This window comes from Schistocerca cancellata, chromosome 6 (genome assembly GCF_023864275.1).
Source record: "Schistocerca cancellata isolate TAMUIC-IGC-003103 chromosome 6, iqSchCanc2.1, whole genome shotgun sequence".
Classification (NCBI taxonomy): domain Eukaryota; kingdom Metazoa; phylum Arthropoda; class Insecta; order Orthoptera; family Acrididae; genus Schistocerca; species Schistocerca cancellata.
The window spans coordinates 521,633,326-521,652,473 of NC_064631.1; the positions used below are offsets into that span (position 1 = coordinate 521,633,326).

General features: G+C 42.5%; 1 protein-coding gene across 3 annotated transcripts in view; it reads left to right on the top strand.

The window, feature by feature from the left end:
* LOC126190802 (uncharacterized) overlaps positions 1–19,148 on the top strand; it is a 214,068-nt gene that overhangs the window by 192,243 nt on the left and 2,677 nt on the right. For all 3 annotated transcript variants that reach the window (XM_049931360.1, XM_049931359.1, XM_049931361.1), the window contains 2 exons: positions 3,869–4,446; positions 11,415–11,627. In XM_049931360.1, coding sequence (XP_049787317.1) covers positions 3,910–4,446; positions 11,415–11,627 — 750 coding nt within the window. In that variant the 5' untranslated portion in view covers positions 3,869–3,909. The remainder of the gene's footprint in view (positions 1–3,868; positions 4,447–11,414; positions 11,628–19,148) is intronic.

Sequence of the window (19,148 nt, forward strand, 5' to 3'; positions counted from 1 at the left end):
GGCCACGCGGAGCGTGGAGGAGGCTGGAGATGAAAAAGGGAGGCAGTCTGCCGCCGGTACGGGAAGCGTCCACAGCTGTGCTCCAGTCGAAGAAGGGTGAGTTAGACTGACCGCGTGGTGCGTTGTTACTTGGCGAGGGGAGAGCTGTTAGCTTTTGGTCTCGCTTTTCAACTCTGAAAGATTGCTATGGCTTGTCGCAGCAAGGAATGCAAAACTTTGGCAGATTTTTCTTTTAGTAAATTTCTATAGCAGACTTGGATTCACCGGAAGAGCGCCGCACAAAGGTGTCGTTAGGAAGTGAGCACTCGCTTCTGTATGAATGTCTGTTTGCCTTCAGCTGTGCCTGTAGAAGCTTTCATTTTTTCTACATAGTAATAACTTTGCCTTCTCGTAAATTTTCCTTGCTTTATATACCTTTCGTCCGTGGGGAGCCGACCACGTGGTTGACCATTAGAGTTTGTTGGGCTACCGTCATCACTAACTGTCCGGTCTCATGTTTGTTTTAAAGAACGTTAACTGTTCATGATTGTGTGATGTGATATTGGTGCAACTTGGCCACGATACCTAGAAATTACGTCTTCACAAACCACGTGGACACGCGGGTGTACTGCGAAACGTGTACCGTTTAACGAGTTATTGCGATCAGTTATTAGACAACAGCAGTTGTATGAATGATTCACACCTTTGCGTTAGATACACCTGTGAAAACTGCCAATAAGCATTTATTTTCGCTTAGGAACTTGCGAATGTCGGTCAGAACGTTTACTGTCCCCTTTCCTCTTCTAAACCAAAGTTGCTATGGCGACAGAATACCTGTCTTTTTTCACCCACTACCCCAATCTATACGTAATCGTACTTTCTAATATTTTGCGTGTTGACATCAACGTTATCGATCTATGGGATTCAACTTTATTTCTGTCCTTTTCTTATTTCTTAACTGTTACTATTCTTGCTAGATGCATATAATGGGCAACGACGGATTGATCCCATACATCATCGGAGATACTGATTAGGTGGTGGTTTCCCATTGGTGTGAGATGCGCATTTAGTAGCTAATATTGTCAGGACCTGGTGCTGTACGTTTCGCATGAAATAATGCATCGCCCGTGTCTATGAGGGGATACGACTGCAAACGCTCGTGCCTCGTATTCTCACACCTTTGTTGTGGTCTGGGATTCCCGTCACGTAGTCCTCCCTCTGTTGGCGAAGCGTTTAATTTCCTGAAAAATTTCTGTGATTGGTGGTTGTTTAGTGAAAGTCTTCCAACTGCTTCTTCACCTTTGTTTTGAAGTACGTTTGGCTTTCGCTATTGCACATTCACGAGCGAGATTAATTTTCTAATGTGGTGCGTTCGGCTCGCAAGGTCTTCGTGCACAGCAGACCGTTAATAATAGATAACTGGTAACTCACTGTTAACTGGAAACTTTAGAAATCTTTACATGCGGCATCTAAATCTTCAGTGGTTACTGCTGCAGTTTGGGTCCTGGGTACTTCACCTTCCCAGTCATACTCCTTGTCGTAGCAAATAATATGTAATACATAAGTCTTACAATAAGCTCCAAGCTACAAGGTGCAACTGATAAGTTCTGTGACTGGCCTCAGCCGGCCGGAGTGGCCGTGCGGTTATAGGCGCTACAGTCTGGAACCGCGTGATCGCTACGGTCGCAGGTTCGAATCCTGCCTCGGGCATGGATGTGTGTGATGTCCTTAGGTTAGTTAGGTTTAAGTAGTTCTAAGTTCTAGGGGACTGATAACCACAGTAGTTACGTCCCATAGTGCTCAGAGCCATTTGAACCATTTTGACTGGCCGCAGAAAATAAAGGAAAAAAGAGCTACTAACAAAATACCTTTACTGTCCTTTGAAGTCATCACCAATGGCTGCTACACACCTCCGACATCGGCTGTAAAGCGATTGGAAGCTCTCAGCGAATGCTGGTTGTGCAGTGCTGGAAGCACCGTGGTCGCGCGTTGTCGGATAACCTCAACGTCCGCGAATGTCCGGGGAACAGTAGTGCATACTCTGCTCTCATTCTCAAAGACAGCCGACGATAATCTGCAGGCATCCATCACACTCATGTCATTGCAAAATGGAGCGCAAAATGGTGCAACGCCTTAACATGAAGTTTCGTTTCAAATTAGGGAAACCGGCGACGGAGACGCAAGAAATGGTAGTCCAAGAGCACGTTGTTGAAGCTGTGAGAAAAAGGAGTGTGTGTGTGTCGTTCAATCGTATTAGAGGCGGAAAAGACTGTGTCGAGGAAGAGCTGCGTTTGTGTCAACATCCAACGAGGGCGACCACTGCTTGTTGCTGTCTTTTACAAAGACAGCAGAAGAGCTAAACATAAGCAAAGACAGACTAAGCACAATTGTTAAAAAAACGTTGCAGACGTTGAGGATATCCAACAATGCGTTACCAAGGTGCTTCGAGAACTTGCAAGATAAGCGTTTGTTGACTTCACAAACTGATGTGTCATCTACCCCTCCATTTTGGTTTGCAGCTATTGTTCACCAATGTGCAAAGTTTTTTTCTGCAGATTTGACAAGAGTAAGATTAATTTTTTTAGTTTACTTATCTTTTCTCCAGTTGCTCTCGTCTAGGGGTCACATTTTAGGTTCTCATGGTTCAGTTGATCTCAATAATTTTGAGGAATGTCGTTGCTGAATTTTTGTTTTTACGTTAATTTATTTTGTCTAATTTTAATACATCACACAGTCCCTTGCATTTTCACATTAACAAAGCCGAAATTACATTGTTCGCCCGAAATACAAAAATACGTCCGATCACGTCAGAGGCATGCTTACTACTACTTCATTCTGTGGTAATAACAATATTCCAGTGTGTTTACAATTTTTCTTGACAAATGAATTTCCATTAAGTTCGATTATTAGTTCGTAAATGAATCCAGAAATAAATATTATAAACAGTAGTAGACTGCTTAATTAATAATAGAAATTGTAAGTGTGCCAAGTATTTCGTAATTTCAAATGTTACTAAAATACAATATTAACTGTGTATTTAGAGCTAGTACACATCGATTGTAACAACGAAAATAAAGTAGCTCCTTTTCATAAATTTTAGCTTGATATATAAAATATTGTGTATAAAACTACATGAGATTTTTTAGAAAAAAAACATCTGAGATAACATTGACCTGCCAAAATTCGAAAAATATTACTGGTATCGACTGCTACTGTTGAGGGAAAGTAATGCTAGAGGACGATGTCCCTTTACAGATCTCGGAAGTGTGTTGTACCTAAAGGTACCTAAAGGTGATTGCTTTAAACGCCAGTACAGGTTTTCCGTTTGTGATTCTTGTTTCCTTTCCTTTCCGAGACCATGCACCCTGCACCATGCACCCTGTATATTGTGCTACGTAGTGTTGTGTCACCTAGTATCGCACCGTCTCCACTACGAAGACTGAGTTTTACTCCGTTCTGTAAGTTACTTTCGGTGGCCAACAATATAGAGTACCAGCTTAACGTCTCCGTAATTGACAGTTGGTGGAAACTGGGAACTGCCAACAGATCACTGAGCTTGGGATATGAGAGCACAGACGTTCTTCGGAGACAGACGAATGTAGCAAACTGATGCAATGTGCGTAAACAACGCGCAAACTGGAAAGAAATCCTACAGCACTGTTTAACCTTCCATCGCTGCCGTATACTGACGTGGAAGAGTGATTTTTTTTCTCACAACTAATGTGAGCTTATGATCTCCGTGTGTTTGCTTCAGCTACAGAAGATTTACTGCGTTTATAGTAACAAGAAGATGCGTGGTCGTATCATTTTAAGGCAGTCTGTGCACATTCTGCAAACCTGAGTGAAATTATTACAAATATACTAATTAGTTCGTGTTCTCTACTTGCAGGTAAACGTAGCAGACGTTCCCTGAAGGCAGTATTGCGTACAATGGCGTCCGAGTGGAGCAGGGATCCAACTGAAGACCAGCAGCGATACTACGAGCTGTTGGGGGACGTCTGTGCGTACGAAACAAACACCAGTAGGGGACTGCTGATACTGCATAGAAAAGTTGGTTACGCCATATGTGGCATACCAGACGAAGAATCGAAATGTGATAACGCCCACACTGGATACAGTACGAACAAGTACAAAACCATAAGGGCTGTCGTCGACTTCATAAGAGACGTAAACAAGGAGAAGACGGAAGAGAGAGATCAACTTGATATGGCCATTATATTTGTCTTCGTGGAATACGAGAAGCAGGTGCTGCAGTATCCCGTATTTCGAATATTGCTCGCGAAATCCAAGTGGAAATTCGTGGATACGAATTGCCGCGTCTATTCTTCGTGGCAGGATTACTTGAAATCTAATGAATTACCCAAAGGAAAATTTTGCTGGCCTCTCAACGGAATATACAGTGGCGACGACGACGACAAAGTGCAACTAGGATGGGGCGTAACACCTGCAGCACAACCTGGCAATAAGGTAAACATACTCCTTTACTGTTCCTGCTTCACTTTTGTAGTTAACGTAATTATCATTATATTGATGTATTAATCTGCTTGTCTACAGGAACTTCTTGTTTTTATTTATTTACTTATTTATTTATTGCTTATTTAGCCTGACCAAATTAGGGTTACATCTCTTACATCTGAACGGGAACTAGGTACATTAAAAATATTACATACGTCACAGTAATAATAATTTGCTTTATTATTATTGTTATTGTTGTCGTTGTTAATTATATTATTAATAACAGTAGTAATATTAATAATAAGGGTAATAATAAAATACTGGAGGCACTAAGAAGGATATTGATGAGTTTAGCACAGTTGAAGCCTTTTTTGGTATTATAAGAAATGGAAGGGATAATGAAAGAGAAGATTGAAATAAAACAGACGATGGCTGTTAGGAAACAAGAGAATTTGAGTGGAGAACTCTGTAGACAAGGGGAAGGGAAAAAGCAGTTGGGGGAGAGAGGGTTGGGGAGGCTGAGGTGCACACAAGTATATGGAAGACGTAACTGTGGTAATATACAGTGATCAGTCAGAGCTTTGTGACCACCTGCCTAACAGCTGGTATGCCCAGTTTTGGCACGGATAACAGTGGTGACGCGTCGTGGCATGGAAGCAGTGAGGTCGGGGTAGGTCGCTGGAGGGAAGTGGTCCCACATCAGCACACGCAAGTCAACTAATTCCTGCGTAAATTCCGGGGAAGGGTGCAATGAGCTCTTACGCCACGTTCAACCACGTCCCTGATGTGCCCGATAGATTTCAGATGTGGCAAATTGGGGGCCGACGACATCGATTGGTTCTCGTCACAGTGTTCCTCCAACCACTCCCATCACTCTCCAGGACTTGTGACATGGCGCATTACCTTGTTGAAAAATGCCGCTGTTGTTGGGAAACATGTTCGTTGTCAAGGGGTTTATGTTACCTGAAACCAGTGTAAGATACTCCTTGAGCGTCATGGTGCCTCCCACCAGCTCCACTGGCCCCATGGATGCCCACGTAAATAATCCCCAGAAGATAATACAGCTGCCGGCAGATTGGCCCGTCCTGCAGTACATGTGACAAGGAGCTCTTCCCCTGGAACATGACGGATTCGCGTCCTTCCATCGGTATGATGGAGAAGATGTCGGGATTCACCAACCAAGTAACGCTGTGCCACTGCGCCAGCGTCCAGAGTCGATGGTCACGCCCATTTATGCCGTAATTCCCGATTTCGTGGTATTAATGTTGGCACATGCTTGTGTCGTCGGTTGCTGAAGTCCATAGTTAGGAATGGTCGTGCACTGTGTGTTCAGACACATACGTACTTATGTACTTTGCCCAACATTAAAGTGTGATCTTAGTTCCACTACTGTTCGCCGTCTGTCCTGTTTTACCAGTCTGCCCAGCCTACGACGTCCGACATCTGTAATGAGGGGTTGTCAGTAGTGGGACAATTTGTTAGTTTGGGCTGCCCACATCAGAGACAACTATACCTTCAGGGACAACCTATTGTTCTTCCTTAACATATGGTTCTGCTAAGTGGATTTGACCCCCTGGGGATAATCTGTCCTTCTGAGAAACCTCCACCCACCCCTTTCCCCTCCTCCTACCAACCCCTCTGGAACTCTCCAACCCTGCGCCCCCTCCCCATCACTGATACAGGTTGCAAGATCCGCTCGCTTCTACACTGATACTGTTATTACTCAGCCGCGAGTCCGTAGAGGGTGGTATATGTAACGTACAGTATGACTGGTCAGCATTTCCACCCGGAATTTGCGAGTGTAAGTCGGACCTTCCTTGATCCGCTTTGGTGGGTCGTGTCGTCGGATTTCCTCCTACCTGTGCGCGGCGCAGCTCTCGTAAATGTCGCCCCGTGCAGATTCTTCATTGGCGCATTGGATGTCTCTGTCGGTGGAAGCTAATTATCTGAAACTACTGTCGGTCAACTTTGGGGTATCTATTTACCTGAAATTAACATTCAGAATGCCGTAATATCACTTTTATTCCTGTTAGATCAATAATGAAACACTCATGTCACAAACTACTCGTAACCGAGAGCATGGCTACCATCGAACAAGACAGGAAGAGCTCTTAACGCCGGCTGCCGACTTTGGCGCGCAGTCCGTATCTCTTACTAGTTTCGTTACAGTTCGTGGATTTCGAGGCAAAATTATGATAAATAGCTTTAAACATCCAGAGGCTCCTCCTAGTATTCATGTTGTCACAAATGACTGTAATTATTAAATAAAAATAACAAAATCGGTGACTTTGGCACCAAGATGGCGGTACTTCACGTCATGTATGTTTCCCAGGCTAACGCTTGTTGCTACGGTCCAGCGCCGAGCCCCACCCAACTACGCGCGACATATGGTCGCTTCGTCACCTAGCCAGCCAGCGTGGGAAATGCTCTCCGATTCATGGCCCGCTACGGACTACAGCACTTCCTAACTATCGTGAATACATCAATAAGAGACAATAATTTATGAAAACTGGTAAAAATGTCTTCTTCACGTAAGAAGCACCTTACAAGGTACACTTTCAGGCCTCAGTTGATCGACTAATTGATTAAATTGTTAAATTGGTTAACCCCTCTGCTTGTGATAAATCCTCAAACGCTCCGCTCCCAGGCTCCCCCCCCCCCCCCCACCTTCATCTGGAAACTGGCGGTTCTGTGATGGAGAGGAGGGAACCAAGACAGGAAATTCATTTACATAGCAGAGGGTATGGTTATGTATAAAAAATATTTGTTCCAGGGACTGGATCTCTCTTGCTCATCTTTCTCTGCTGTTTGTACAGATACAGATCTTATAAAATACGTCCAAAGAAGTAATTAAGTAGTTCGTTTTTTTTTTTTTTTTATTCTGATAGCGCAAGGAATATCCCCATGAAACAGAAATCACACATAATTACACTGTTAATAACTGCTTTGATCACGAAGCATGTGCTCTCCGTCATCCTCCACCAACTGCCCGCATAGAGCGCCAGCTTGCGCCACCGCAAATACAGGCCACATGGGTCCCACAAAGCGACACGTCATTCAGCGGCTGCGCCATGCACCGGTGTCCAAGAGGTGTCCGCTCGGACCCGGTGACTGAGAGACCAAATGTCGTGCTAAGCCCCAAAAAAAGTGTCAGGTGGCGGAAACTGTTCGATATTTGATATTCAAAGGTATTATTCTAGCGTCTGGGGTCAGTACCAAGAAGGTATTGGTAAGAGAAAAATGATCGTGGAACATTAACACATGTATTCCTAAAGCTATACGGTTCTGCTCTTAAAACACGCTATAACGCTAGAGCGGTGTGGCTTCCGACCTATTAGTCATGCGGAATACAACGCTTTTAATATTTCAAAGCAAGAAATATATTCCCAGAGCATGACATACATTCTCCATGCAAGTATCTCTACGAGAAATTATCCTGACAAACTGTAAAGTGGTAAAACTACTACCATGCACACCAAAGAAAACAGCGATTCTTTGTAACACAAATACTACATAGGTTTCAAGAGCAGTATGACGCCTGCTGTTTACGAAGGTCAAGCCTGACTACAGTTCAGAAATATGGTATGTTCACAACAGCCCTATAAAATGAATGTTGACAACTGTAAATGCATACAAAGAAACAATGAGCAAATAAACTTCACGATCAGGAACCAGAGGAGATGTAACGGTCTCACCGCAGTTTAGCACCACCCTCTGTAAACTTTTTTCAAGTTATTTGTCCCTGGTTTTATGTATTCTGAGTCAATTTCGTAATTTCACCACGTTTCCGTGATTTTACGTATGGCACGGTATTTCCCTCAGTTTTTATGTATCTCACTTCAATTTTTCGTGGTTATACCAGGTTCTCCTCGAATTTTATGTGTTTTATGTCATCGTCTATTTTTTTCCACAGTTTTTCATATGTAAATCATCATGTTGCTAACATACCCATGTGCTGTTTGATTTTCTATGAGAATATTTGCGCATATTTTACGCCAACCTACTAAAAAATTCCAAGGACTTGCCCTCTCTGGCAGGCGGTGTGGCCGACCGGTTCTAGGCGCATCAGTCTGGAACCGAGCGACCGCTGCGGTCGCAGGTTCGAATCCTGCCTCGGGCATGGATGTGTGTGATGTCCTAAGGTTATTTAGGTTTAAGTAGTTCTAAGTTCAAGGGGCTGATGACCTCAGATGTTAAGTCCCATTGTGCTCAGAGCCATTTGAGCCTTCTTTTTTTTTTTTTTGCCCTCTCCCTGATCATCCACTTGCATGCATTTAGAATAGTATGAACATGAAAAGTGTAGTAACACTTACCAATATGAAACCGAAGAGTCGATTTACGTCCAAGATGTCGCACAGAAGTGGGCTATTTCACATGCATCTTCGTTCGTCCAAGATGTCGCAGAGAAATGGGCTATTTCATATGCATCTTCATTCGTCTAGAGGAGGCTACCGAAACAGGTTTTCCACTAATAGACATATTTCATCACACAGGAGTTTGAAGTCCTCTGATGACTGTGATTTGGAGAGGTTTGCTGCTAACGATCGCACTTAGATAGTCTGCAAGTTGCACACGGAACACAGAATTATATACGAGTCGATCGCAGACTGTACCGTACAACTGATGCACCCCAAGAGAACAATAGAAAAAGAATGGTTAAATGCTTCATAAATGACCTGCAACAACAACTCCTTCTCTCCCTGTCAAACGATCATTGCATGTACTTCCTGTCGTCTTTTAGCACAGATTCATTTAAGTTTAGAGGCAGATGGCTCTCCGCCACGCTGGATAGCCGTGCGGTCTTGGGCGCCTTGCCACAGTTCGCGCGGCTCCCCCCGTCGGAGGTTCGAGTCCTCCCTGGGACATGGATGTGTGTACTGTCCTTACCGTAAGTTAGTTTAAGTAGTGTGTAAGCCTAGGGAACGACGATCTTAGCAGTTTGGTCACAAATTTCCAAAAATTTCTACCGCAGGTAGCTCTCCTTTTTCCAGGAAAGCATTCAAAGTCAGCAGTCAAATAGAATATATCACTATTACCTCAATAGACACACAGTAAACTGTTGCCATACAGCAGTTGTTTGTTAGCTGACACTGCAAGGTTGTGATTGGCGGAGAGTGTGAAGAGCCACATCGTGAATATCGTTTGTTAGGGTTTAAAACACCTAAGCAGTCCTGCACATGGTCAGACACGCGATCCATTTTGTCGTTCTATACTGCAGTTAACCCATTTGGTAATCGCCACTCCTTGGCTAAGGACACTTTATAAAAATTTACAAGGCGATTGTCGACAACTTTGGGGTCACACCTGGGCTTGTGATCCGACGTATATAAATTTATTACTCTAAATTTGGTGGTCAACCACGTTAAACATTCTATTTCAACCGTCTTGTCGCTGTGACGAAAAATATCTCCTTAGCTGGTTCCCAGTGCTTCCAAAACTCCTTCTGGCCGAAGCGCTTGCCTCTTAGTCCAAGCTGAGAGTCGGCCAGGACTATACACTCACACAGTGGGAGATGTAGGCTGATTTCTACCAGATGCTCTTAGGATTCTGCTGGGATTTCCCATACAAAAATCAAAATGTAACGCACTAGAAAGTAATCTACCGTGGAAACATACCAGCGGATGGTCGTATTGAAGATAGCACCATAAACATCGACGGAGTAATACACTGTGGGATCAAAAGTATCCGGACACCTGGCTGAAAAGACTAAAAAGTTCGTAGCGCCATCCATCGGTAATGCTGGAATTCAATATGGTGTTGGCCCATCCTTAGCCCTCATGACAGCTTCCACTCTCTCAGGCATACATTCAACCAGGAGCTGGAAGGTTTCTTGAGGAATGGCAGCATTCTTCACGGAGTGCTGCACTGAGGAGAGGTATCGATGTCGGTCGGTGAGGCCTGGCACGAAGTCGGCATTGCAAAACATCCCAAAGGTGTTCCGTAGAATTCAGGTCGGGACTCTGTGCAGGCCAGTCAATTACAGGGGTGTTAATGTCGTGTAATCACTACGCCACAGACCGTGCATTATGAACAGGTGCTCGATCGTGTTGAAAGATGCAATCACCATCCCCGAATTTCTCTTCAACAGTGGGAAGCAAGAAGGTGCTTGAAACATCAACGTAGGCCTGTGCTGTGATAGTGCCACGCAAAACGACAATGGGTGTAAGCCCCCTCAATGAAAAACACCACCACACCATAACACCACCGTCTCCGAATTTTACAGTCGGCACTACACATGCTGGCAGATGACATTCACCGGGCATTTGCTATACCCACACCCTGCCATCGCATCGCCATATTGTGTACCGTGATTCGTCACTCCGCACAATGTTTTTTCCACAGTTCAATCGTCCAATATTTACGCTCCTTACACCAAGCGAGGCGTCTTTTGGCATTCACTGGCGTGATGTGTAGCTTATGAGCAGCCGCTCGACCATGAAATCCAAATTTTCTCACCTCCCGCCTAACTATCATAGTACTTTCAGTGGATCATGATGCAGTTAGGAATTCGTATGTGATGATCTGGATAGATGGTCTGCCTATTACACATTACGATCCACTTCAACTGTCGGCAGTCTGTCAGTCAACAGACAAAGTCGGCCTGTACGCTTTTGTGGTGTACGTGTCCCTTCACGTTTTCACTTCACTATCACGTCGGAAACAGTGGACCTAAGGATCTTTAGGAGTGTGGAAATCTGACGCACAGACTTATGACAAAAGTGACATTCAATCACGTGACCACGTTCGAAGTCCGAGAGTTCCGCGGAGCGCCCCATTCTGCTCTCTCACGAGGTCTAAAGACTACTGAGGCCGCTGATATGGAGTACCTGGCAGTAGGTGACAGCACAATGCACATAACACGAAAAACGTATGTTTTTGGAGGTGTCCAGATACTTTTGATATCACACAGTGTATAATCACTGACACTAAATGAATGTGAGACCCTGTATTCATCAGTTGAAATTTCATTGTGTCTACAGATGGTTGAAGCAGCGGATAAGGTCAGCACTGCGGCTGCGCTAGGGGCGACTGGTGTGTATCTCCTCGGTCTTGTCACCCCGTTAGGACCAGTGATGGCGGTAGCTGGTGCTTGTGGAGCTGTTAGCGGCCTCTACGGCGCGGCACGCAGTGGAACATCGCTGGTCGACCGTGGTAAACACGGCCAAACTGTCAACCCCTTGAGCGATCGTCAGGTAACGTCTTACTGTATTTATTTATTTATTTATTTTTGGTCATCAGTCTTCCGACTGGTTTGATGCGGCCCACTACGAATTCCTCTTCTGTGCCAAACATTTCGTCTTCTTGCAACCTACGTCCGTAATTATATGCTAGGTGTATTCTAATCTCTATCTTCCTCTAAAAGTCCCTCTAGTACAAGGGAAGTTATTCGCCAATGTCGGAACACATGACTTATCATCCTGTCTCTTCTCATTGGCAGTGCTTTCCATATATTCCTTTCTTCCTCGAGTCTGCAGCGATCCTCCTCGTTTCTTACCTCATAAGTTCACTTAATTTCGACATCCGTCTATAGCACCACGTCTAAAGTGCTCTGATTCTCTTCCGTTGTGGGTTTTCCACAGTCCATGTTTCACTACCATACAATGCTGCACTGCGAACGTACATTATCAGAAATTTCGTCCCCAAATTAAGGCTTAAGCTTGATACCACTAGACCCCCTCTTGGCCAGGAAATCCCTTTACGCCAGTTCTAGTGGTCTCTCTATGTCATCCTCGCTTCGTCTACTGGGGGCCGTTTTGTTGCTTAGATTGCAGAATTCCTTGACTTCAGATACTTCACCACCGTCAATCCTAATGTTAACTTTCGTGCTGTTCTCATTTTTGGCACTTCTCACTACTTTAGTCTTTCTTCGGTTTACTCTCAGTCCACATACTGTACTCGATAGACTGCGCATTCCGTCAAACAGTTTCTGTAATACTTCCTCACACCCAGTGACAATAGCATTGTCTTCATCGAATCATATCATTGATACCCTTTCACCTTGAATTTTAATCCCACTCTTCAGCTTTTATTTTCTTCATTGCTTTTTCGATGTGTAGACTGAACAGTAGGGACAAAGGACTACATCTCTGTCTAGCACAATTTTTAATCCAAGCACTTCGTTCTTGATCTTCCAGTCTCATTGTTCTGTCTTGATGATTGTACATATTATATATTACCCATTTCTCCCCACAGCTTACCCACGTTTTTCTCAGAATTTCGAACACCTTCCACCATATAACATCGCCGAACGCCTTTTCCAATTTGATAAAGCCTATGAACGTGTCTTGATTTTTCTTCGATTGTGCCGCCATTATTGAGCGTAATGTCAGAATTGCCTCTCTGATGCCTTTACTTTTCCTAAAACGAAACTGACAATCGTCCAACAAATCCTCAGTTTTCTTTACCGTTTTTCTGTATATTATTCTTGTCAGCAACTTGGAAGCATGAGCTGTTAAGCTGATTGTTCAATAATTCTTGCACTTGTTGGCGCTTGAAATCTTTGTAATTCTGTGGATGGTGTTTTTACAAAAGTCTGTTCGTCTGTTGCCAGTCTCACAGATTCTACACACCAAGCCGTTTTGTTGCAATTTCCCCAACGACTTTAGAAATTCCGATGGTATGCTACCTATCTCTCATGCTTTATTTGATCCCAGGTCTTCTAAAGCTCTTTCAAATTCTGATTCTAATACTGAATCTCCTTTGTCTTCCCTATCGTCTCCTGTTTCTTCTGTCACTTCATCAGAAAAGTCGTCCCCTTGTCAGAGGCCTTCAGTGTAGTCTTTCCACCTATCCACACTCTGCTATGCATTTTACAATGGAGCTCCCATTGCACTCTTAATTTTATTGCCCTTGCTTAATTTCAGTGACTGTTGTTCTGTACGCTGAATCAGTCCTTACGAGAAATTTTTTTTTTCATTTCTTCACATTCTTCATGCAGTGATTTTGCCTTAGCTTCCCCGCACTTCTTACTTAGTATATTCCTAAGTGACTTGTATTTCTGTACTCCAAAATTTCCATAAACATTATTGTACTTTTTTCTTTCGTCGATCAACTGAAGTATTTCTTCTGTTACACATATTTTCTCTACAGTTAACTTCCTTTTACCTATGTTTTTCTTTCCAGCCTCTGTTACTGCCATTTTTAGAGCTGCCTATTCTTCATCAGTTTAACTGCCTACTGAGCTATTAATTATTGCAGTATCTATAGCCTCAGAAAACTGAAAGCGTATCTCCTCATTTTGTAGTACTTCGTGTTCCATTCGTTTGCGTGTTGGTGCTTCCTAATTAGTCTCTTAAATTTCAATGTATTCTTTATCGTTACTAAATTGTGCCCTGAGTCTGTGTCTGTTCCAGGAGACGCCATAACAATCTGAGGTTGACATCATAGGAAGCAAGTGCTACTCAGAGATGAATAGGTTGACACTAGAGAGGAATTCGTGGCGGGCCATATGGAACCAGTCAGAGGACTGGTAACACAAAAAAAGGCGAGAAAGATGTTTTGTTTCTATCTCCCATACATTTATGCCAATTAACTTCCATATTAGTCAAACTTACACTTACGGTCTCATCAGCCGAGATTGCAGCTACAACCTCAGTAGGACATGGGAACCAGCATTGAGTCTAATTAAAAATACGCTCAGTAAAGGAAACGAACGGGTGACTAGGGTGGACGAGGCAATTACACCGACGCCGCCACAGACGCCGACGCCAGCGTCTCACCGACCGCTGACGCGCGGGCGTGGACCGCAGAGAGAATGCCTCGCGAGGGTAGGGGATTTAAGACGGCCGTCCAGGAGCTCAGTTCGTCAGCGCACCTGATGATGGCGACATGTCTGATCGCCGAAATATTGTGTCCGTTGGACGCTATGGACCGGCAGTACACCCGTGGACTGTTCGAACAAACTTACACTAGTTCAGAATTACTGCACAAGAAGTTACCTTACTGATTACCTTCTTTTGACCTTACGCCAGCTTGGTGTAAGAAGTCCATTCATGATTCATTTACTTCTCATTAAGCCCGTCGTTGATGTTCTAACTTGCAACTTTCTACATGGACACACTCAAGGATGCATGTACTAAATGGACTGTTACTGCTGTTACAGTATATCCTGCTTGCAAATACAATAAGAACTAAATTGATGTTATGGTGAATGTGGAGGTGCAAATTCATATTCTTCCTGCTCTGCAAGTGGAACAGAAAAAGGAAAGGCAAATGAGGTTGGTATGTACTCTCTGCCATACACTCCATCAGACTGTTGCTGTGGTCCGCACTTCAAAGCTTGTTTGATGCGGCTGTCCACACTAATCTGTATTGTGGAAGCTTCCTTATCTCTGAATAACTACTGCAATCTGGCTTGCTGTATTTAAGCGTTGGTCTCCTCCTGACATTTTAATCCTCACCATCTCAAGAAACACACATACTCTCTCTCTTCCCCTCTCCCTGTCCCTCTCCCTGTCCCTCCCTCTCTGACCAAAGAGACAATTCCTTCATCCTTCAACCCTCTGAATGTGTGTTATCAACTAATACCTTCTTCTGATGAAATTCACGTCATAAACATTTCACTCCCCAGTTTTATCGAGTACCGTCTCACTTGTTATCTAATCGTTGCATCTAATCTTATACGTTCTTCTGAAGCACCACATTTCAAAAGCTTGTATTGAACAGTGTATCATCCACATACAGGGTTACAAGCCAGACAAATACTATCAGAAAAGAGTTCCTATCACCGACTGTCCTTGACACCTTCAATTTCCATTAAATCTGTCAAAAGCTGTCTGTAAATCTCCAAATGCTATATACATACTTTTGCCTTTCTTCAGTGTATCTTCTAAAATGTGTTAGGGTCAGTATTGCCTAGTATTTATACATTTCTTTGGAACCCAAACGAATCTTCTTGAAGTTGGCTAGTACCAGTTTTCTATTATTTTGTAAATAATTAATGGCTGTATTTTACAACCATGTCTTAAACATTGTATGTAGAGATGCAAACCATAAGTAGATCTTCCTCTGAAGCTTGTTAAAATTTAAACCGGAAATGTAAATGTCTTGGTTTTTGATACGTCATTATTGTGTATGGTGTACATATTGGCTATAGATCACGTTATTAGACTCGTTTTGATTGTTAAGTTTCTTGTGTTACATCAGAGGGATTAATAAACAGGTGAATGTTAGATTTGATTACAAAGAACTGTTGCTATTTCCATGATAAACGAATATGTCTCAAGATACGGTGGAGAAATCTGTTTTGCAAAATAACGTGTCTATTTTCCAACAAAGCACACAGCATGTGGGTATGTAAAGTTTCTCCACCATTTGGCATGCCATGTTTTGGGGTTTTGGCTTAATTGGGATAAGAATATGTGATACTTTTCAAGTATTTTCTCATTTGGCTAATCTTCTGTAATCTGTTTTACATATTCTGATCTTTGGTGCCCCTGTTACTTTTCCTCTTCACTGTTCCTGGATGTTATAATAAATGTCCCACTGATGTCTCCCTTTGTCAAGTAACGGTGTTCCTCATCTACTAAATTTTAGTACAAAAAATTTATCTCAGCATTTCATTCCAACCATTCTTCAATAAAACGACATTTCAAATATTACCAGCTCCTAAGCCATATTTTGTGCTAAGTATAGCGGTCATTTATTTTGGAGGCTTTTTCTCAATCTGCCTTACACCCATCCCAAGGTCTGTGAACCTTAGCGCTGGTATCTGTTGTGTTGCATTGTTACTTCTCCTCAGAAATTTGCTGTGGTATTGCATTGTTACTCCTCCTCCAAAATTTGCTTTTGCTTACTTGATTTCTTCAACTTAAAAGTTCAACAACAGTGATAATAATTAGGCTTGCATGCTTTCCTTGACCTTCCAATTTTTTCTCTTTCATTTCTGCCTACTGATCTCTTTCCAAGTAAGCAGCAATAGATACTTAATGACTCTGATTAATCTAATCAAATATACAGGCAAATTTGAGTCTACATGCTCTGTAGTGCTCACTTAAGCACTTGGCAGGGATTGCATCAAACCACATCCATACTCTTTTTCTACCACTCCACTGTCGAATAGCCCATGGATAAAACGAACACTCAAATATTTACCTGCGAGCTCTGACTTCTCTTATATTATCATGATGATCATTCCTTCGTATGTAGATGGGTGTCAACAAAACATTTCAGCGTTTGGAGAAGAAAGTCTTGCCATAACAAAATAAAGCCTCTCTTACAATGATTCACATGACAACTCTCATATCATATCTGTGATACTCTGTTCCCTATTTCATGATAATGCAAAATGAGCTACCCTTATTTGGTCTTTTCAGTGTCCTCCATCAATCCTATGTGATAAGGATCTCATACTGTAAAGCAGCTCTCTAGCAGAGGATGGGAAAGCATAGTGTTATTAGATTTGTTGCATCTTCTAAATGTTCTGCCAACAAAAGGCCGTCTCTGGGTGGCATTCCCAACAGCATTATTTGTAGAGAGAATATATTCATGGTTGCAATAAAGATAGATTTATTAGTTCATCTGCAACGTATTTTGACTGTATTGAAAAGCACTGCAGGCAATCTAGGAAAACTACAAAACCCAGTACATGTATAATGGCCATATACAAAATTTTTAACCCTACAACATAAAATTTACAAATCCTAAACTACATTTAGGGGGTGGGGGGATGGTAACTAAAGAGCGTACTAGCTCCCATAGCATACAGTATAAGATTTAACACTTACAAAACTATGACCAAATAATAATCTCGTGAGTGAGGAATCAGTTGCATAAAGTTACACGCAGGAAAGAATGGGCTAAGTGCATTTATAACAGTTAAATACAGAAGAATGCTGATGGTCGCAATTTTTACCTAAAACAAGAATGATGTTAGTTCATATACAAGATTTTCAGCTGAGGCCTACCACGTCATAGTACCAGGAACCTCGTCATGTGGCAACACCACAGTTTCTAACTGTGGGAGCCTGTGTGCAAATAGTCGGGAAGAACGCCCTGTTTCTGAAATAATATAAATTTGTAAACTGATTTGAAGATCCAGATCGTAGTGCCAAAAAGCGCCTGATTTTTCGACAATAACTGTTCATGTAGTAGCCTAGACATTGTGAAGTGAATGTTTTGAAATTTCGAAATCAAGCAAATTTAATTTTATTTTCTACGTGCAAGATTATAAGATTTTCCAAACTTGGTGACTGATGACCTGACGCTTTTAATGTTCAGAGAAGGGAATATTTTTTAATTTACCCTTTTTGCTAGCAAGTATTCGCTGAATCTGTTAGTACATAACCCCCACGTCCATCAGATACATTCGGCTGAACATTCTGGGCACATAATTCTATAAATTCCGATTTCAATAACAAACGATTAGTGGGATTCTCATCGTGGCAGAGAGCATATTGAATTGAGCTAGCCCGAGAATAAACAATGTGGACATTAGTCCAAATAAAAAAATTTCGCTAAATTATAAGAAAAAGGGTCAAAAATGGAATCGCAAGTGGGGGGGGGGGGAGGGAGTGGTTTGTGTTTGCAAGGCAAACTTCAGCAAAGTACATCTGAAAATGTTTTAATAATGGCTGGTTTTTTGCTTAAATTTTTAAAATAAGAGGCCATAGAAGCCTTTACAAAAATCTATAAAAAAGTCACTTAATGCACATGTGCTAAGACATCTGACGATTAGAAGGGATAAAGGGTTTCAGAGAAAAACTAGATATGGCTAGAGAAAATGGAAATCACAGGAAACTGTGTTTAACTGTTATTGAACTTACAGTTTCTTTAATATAGTCCTTCTGTGCACCCAGTCTTTACATTCACACCAAATTTGCCTGCATCTGTCACATATTACTCCGTCATTAATTTACAAGCAGCCCTGAGAAAAGAATTATATATCTGAAATTTGGTAGGAGAGCTTGGTAAATTCATGATCACACAAAGCTTTCCCTGCTGTCAACCCCTTTCCAATAGTACTCAAGCCACTGACAAACATAATGTTCTTCTCAGTATATTCATTACTTTCATTCATTCATGTCCTCCAGACCTTAACTTGAAAACTGTAAAAGACCAGGCATCCTGTGCTCAGAGACAAAAAAAGTTACGTTGATACTACAGGGATCAATTGAAAGCAAGACAACAGTGTAGCCAATAGCTGAAAGCTGAAAGCAATTGGAAGAAATGCCACTAGGCTTATGAATTTGAAGAATAGATGATACAGAGCAACAGATGGGTGTGTCTTGAGTTTGCACACTGCCATCTACACTGAATTTAGGACCTCTAGCTAAGGCTTTGGTCTAAAATACCTTCATATCATCACAAAGCATACTTGAGCATCATAATCACCAATAAAATGGTTTCATCATGTTCAGTGTACCTTCTGGTCTTAAGAAATGTACTGTTTTTCATATGTTCGTAAAGAACAAAGTTACAGAAAGACAGTCACATTGGCTAATGTCGTTTGGTACTTAAACATCGTTTGAGTTACACCTGTCCAATGTCCGCCCCTAGTAGCTGAGTGGCCAGCACGACGGAATGTCAAACCTAGCGGCCTGGTCAATTGCCGGCTGGGTCAGAGATTTTCTCCGCTCAGGGACTGGGTATTGTGTAGTCCTTCTCATCATCATTTCTTCCCCATCGTCACGCAAGTCGCCGAAGTGGCGTCAACTCTAAAGACTTGCATATGGCGACTGGTCTGTGCAATGGGAGGTCCTAGCCAAATGGTATTT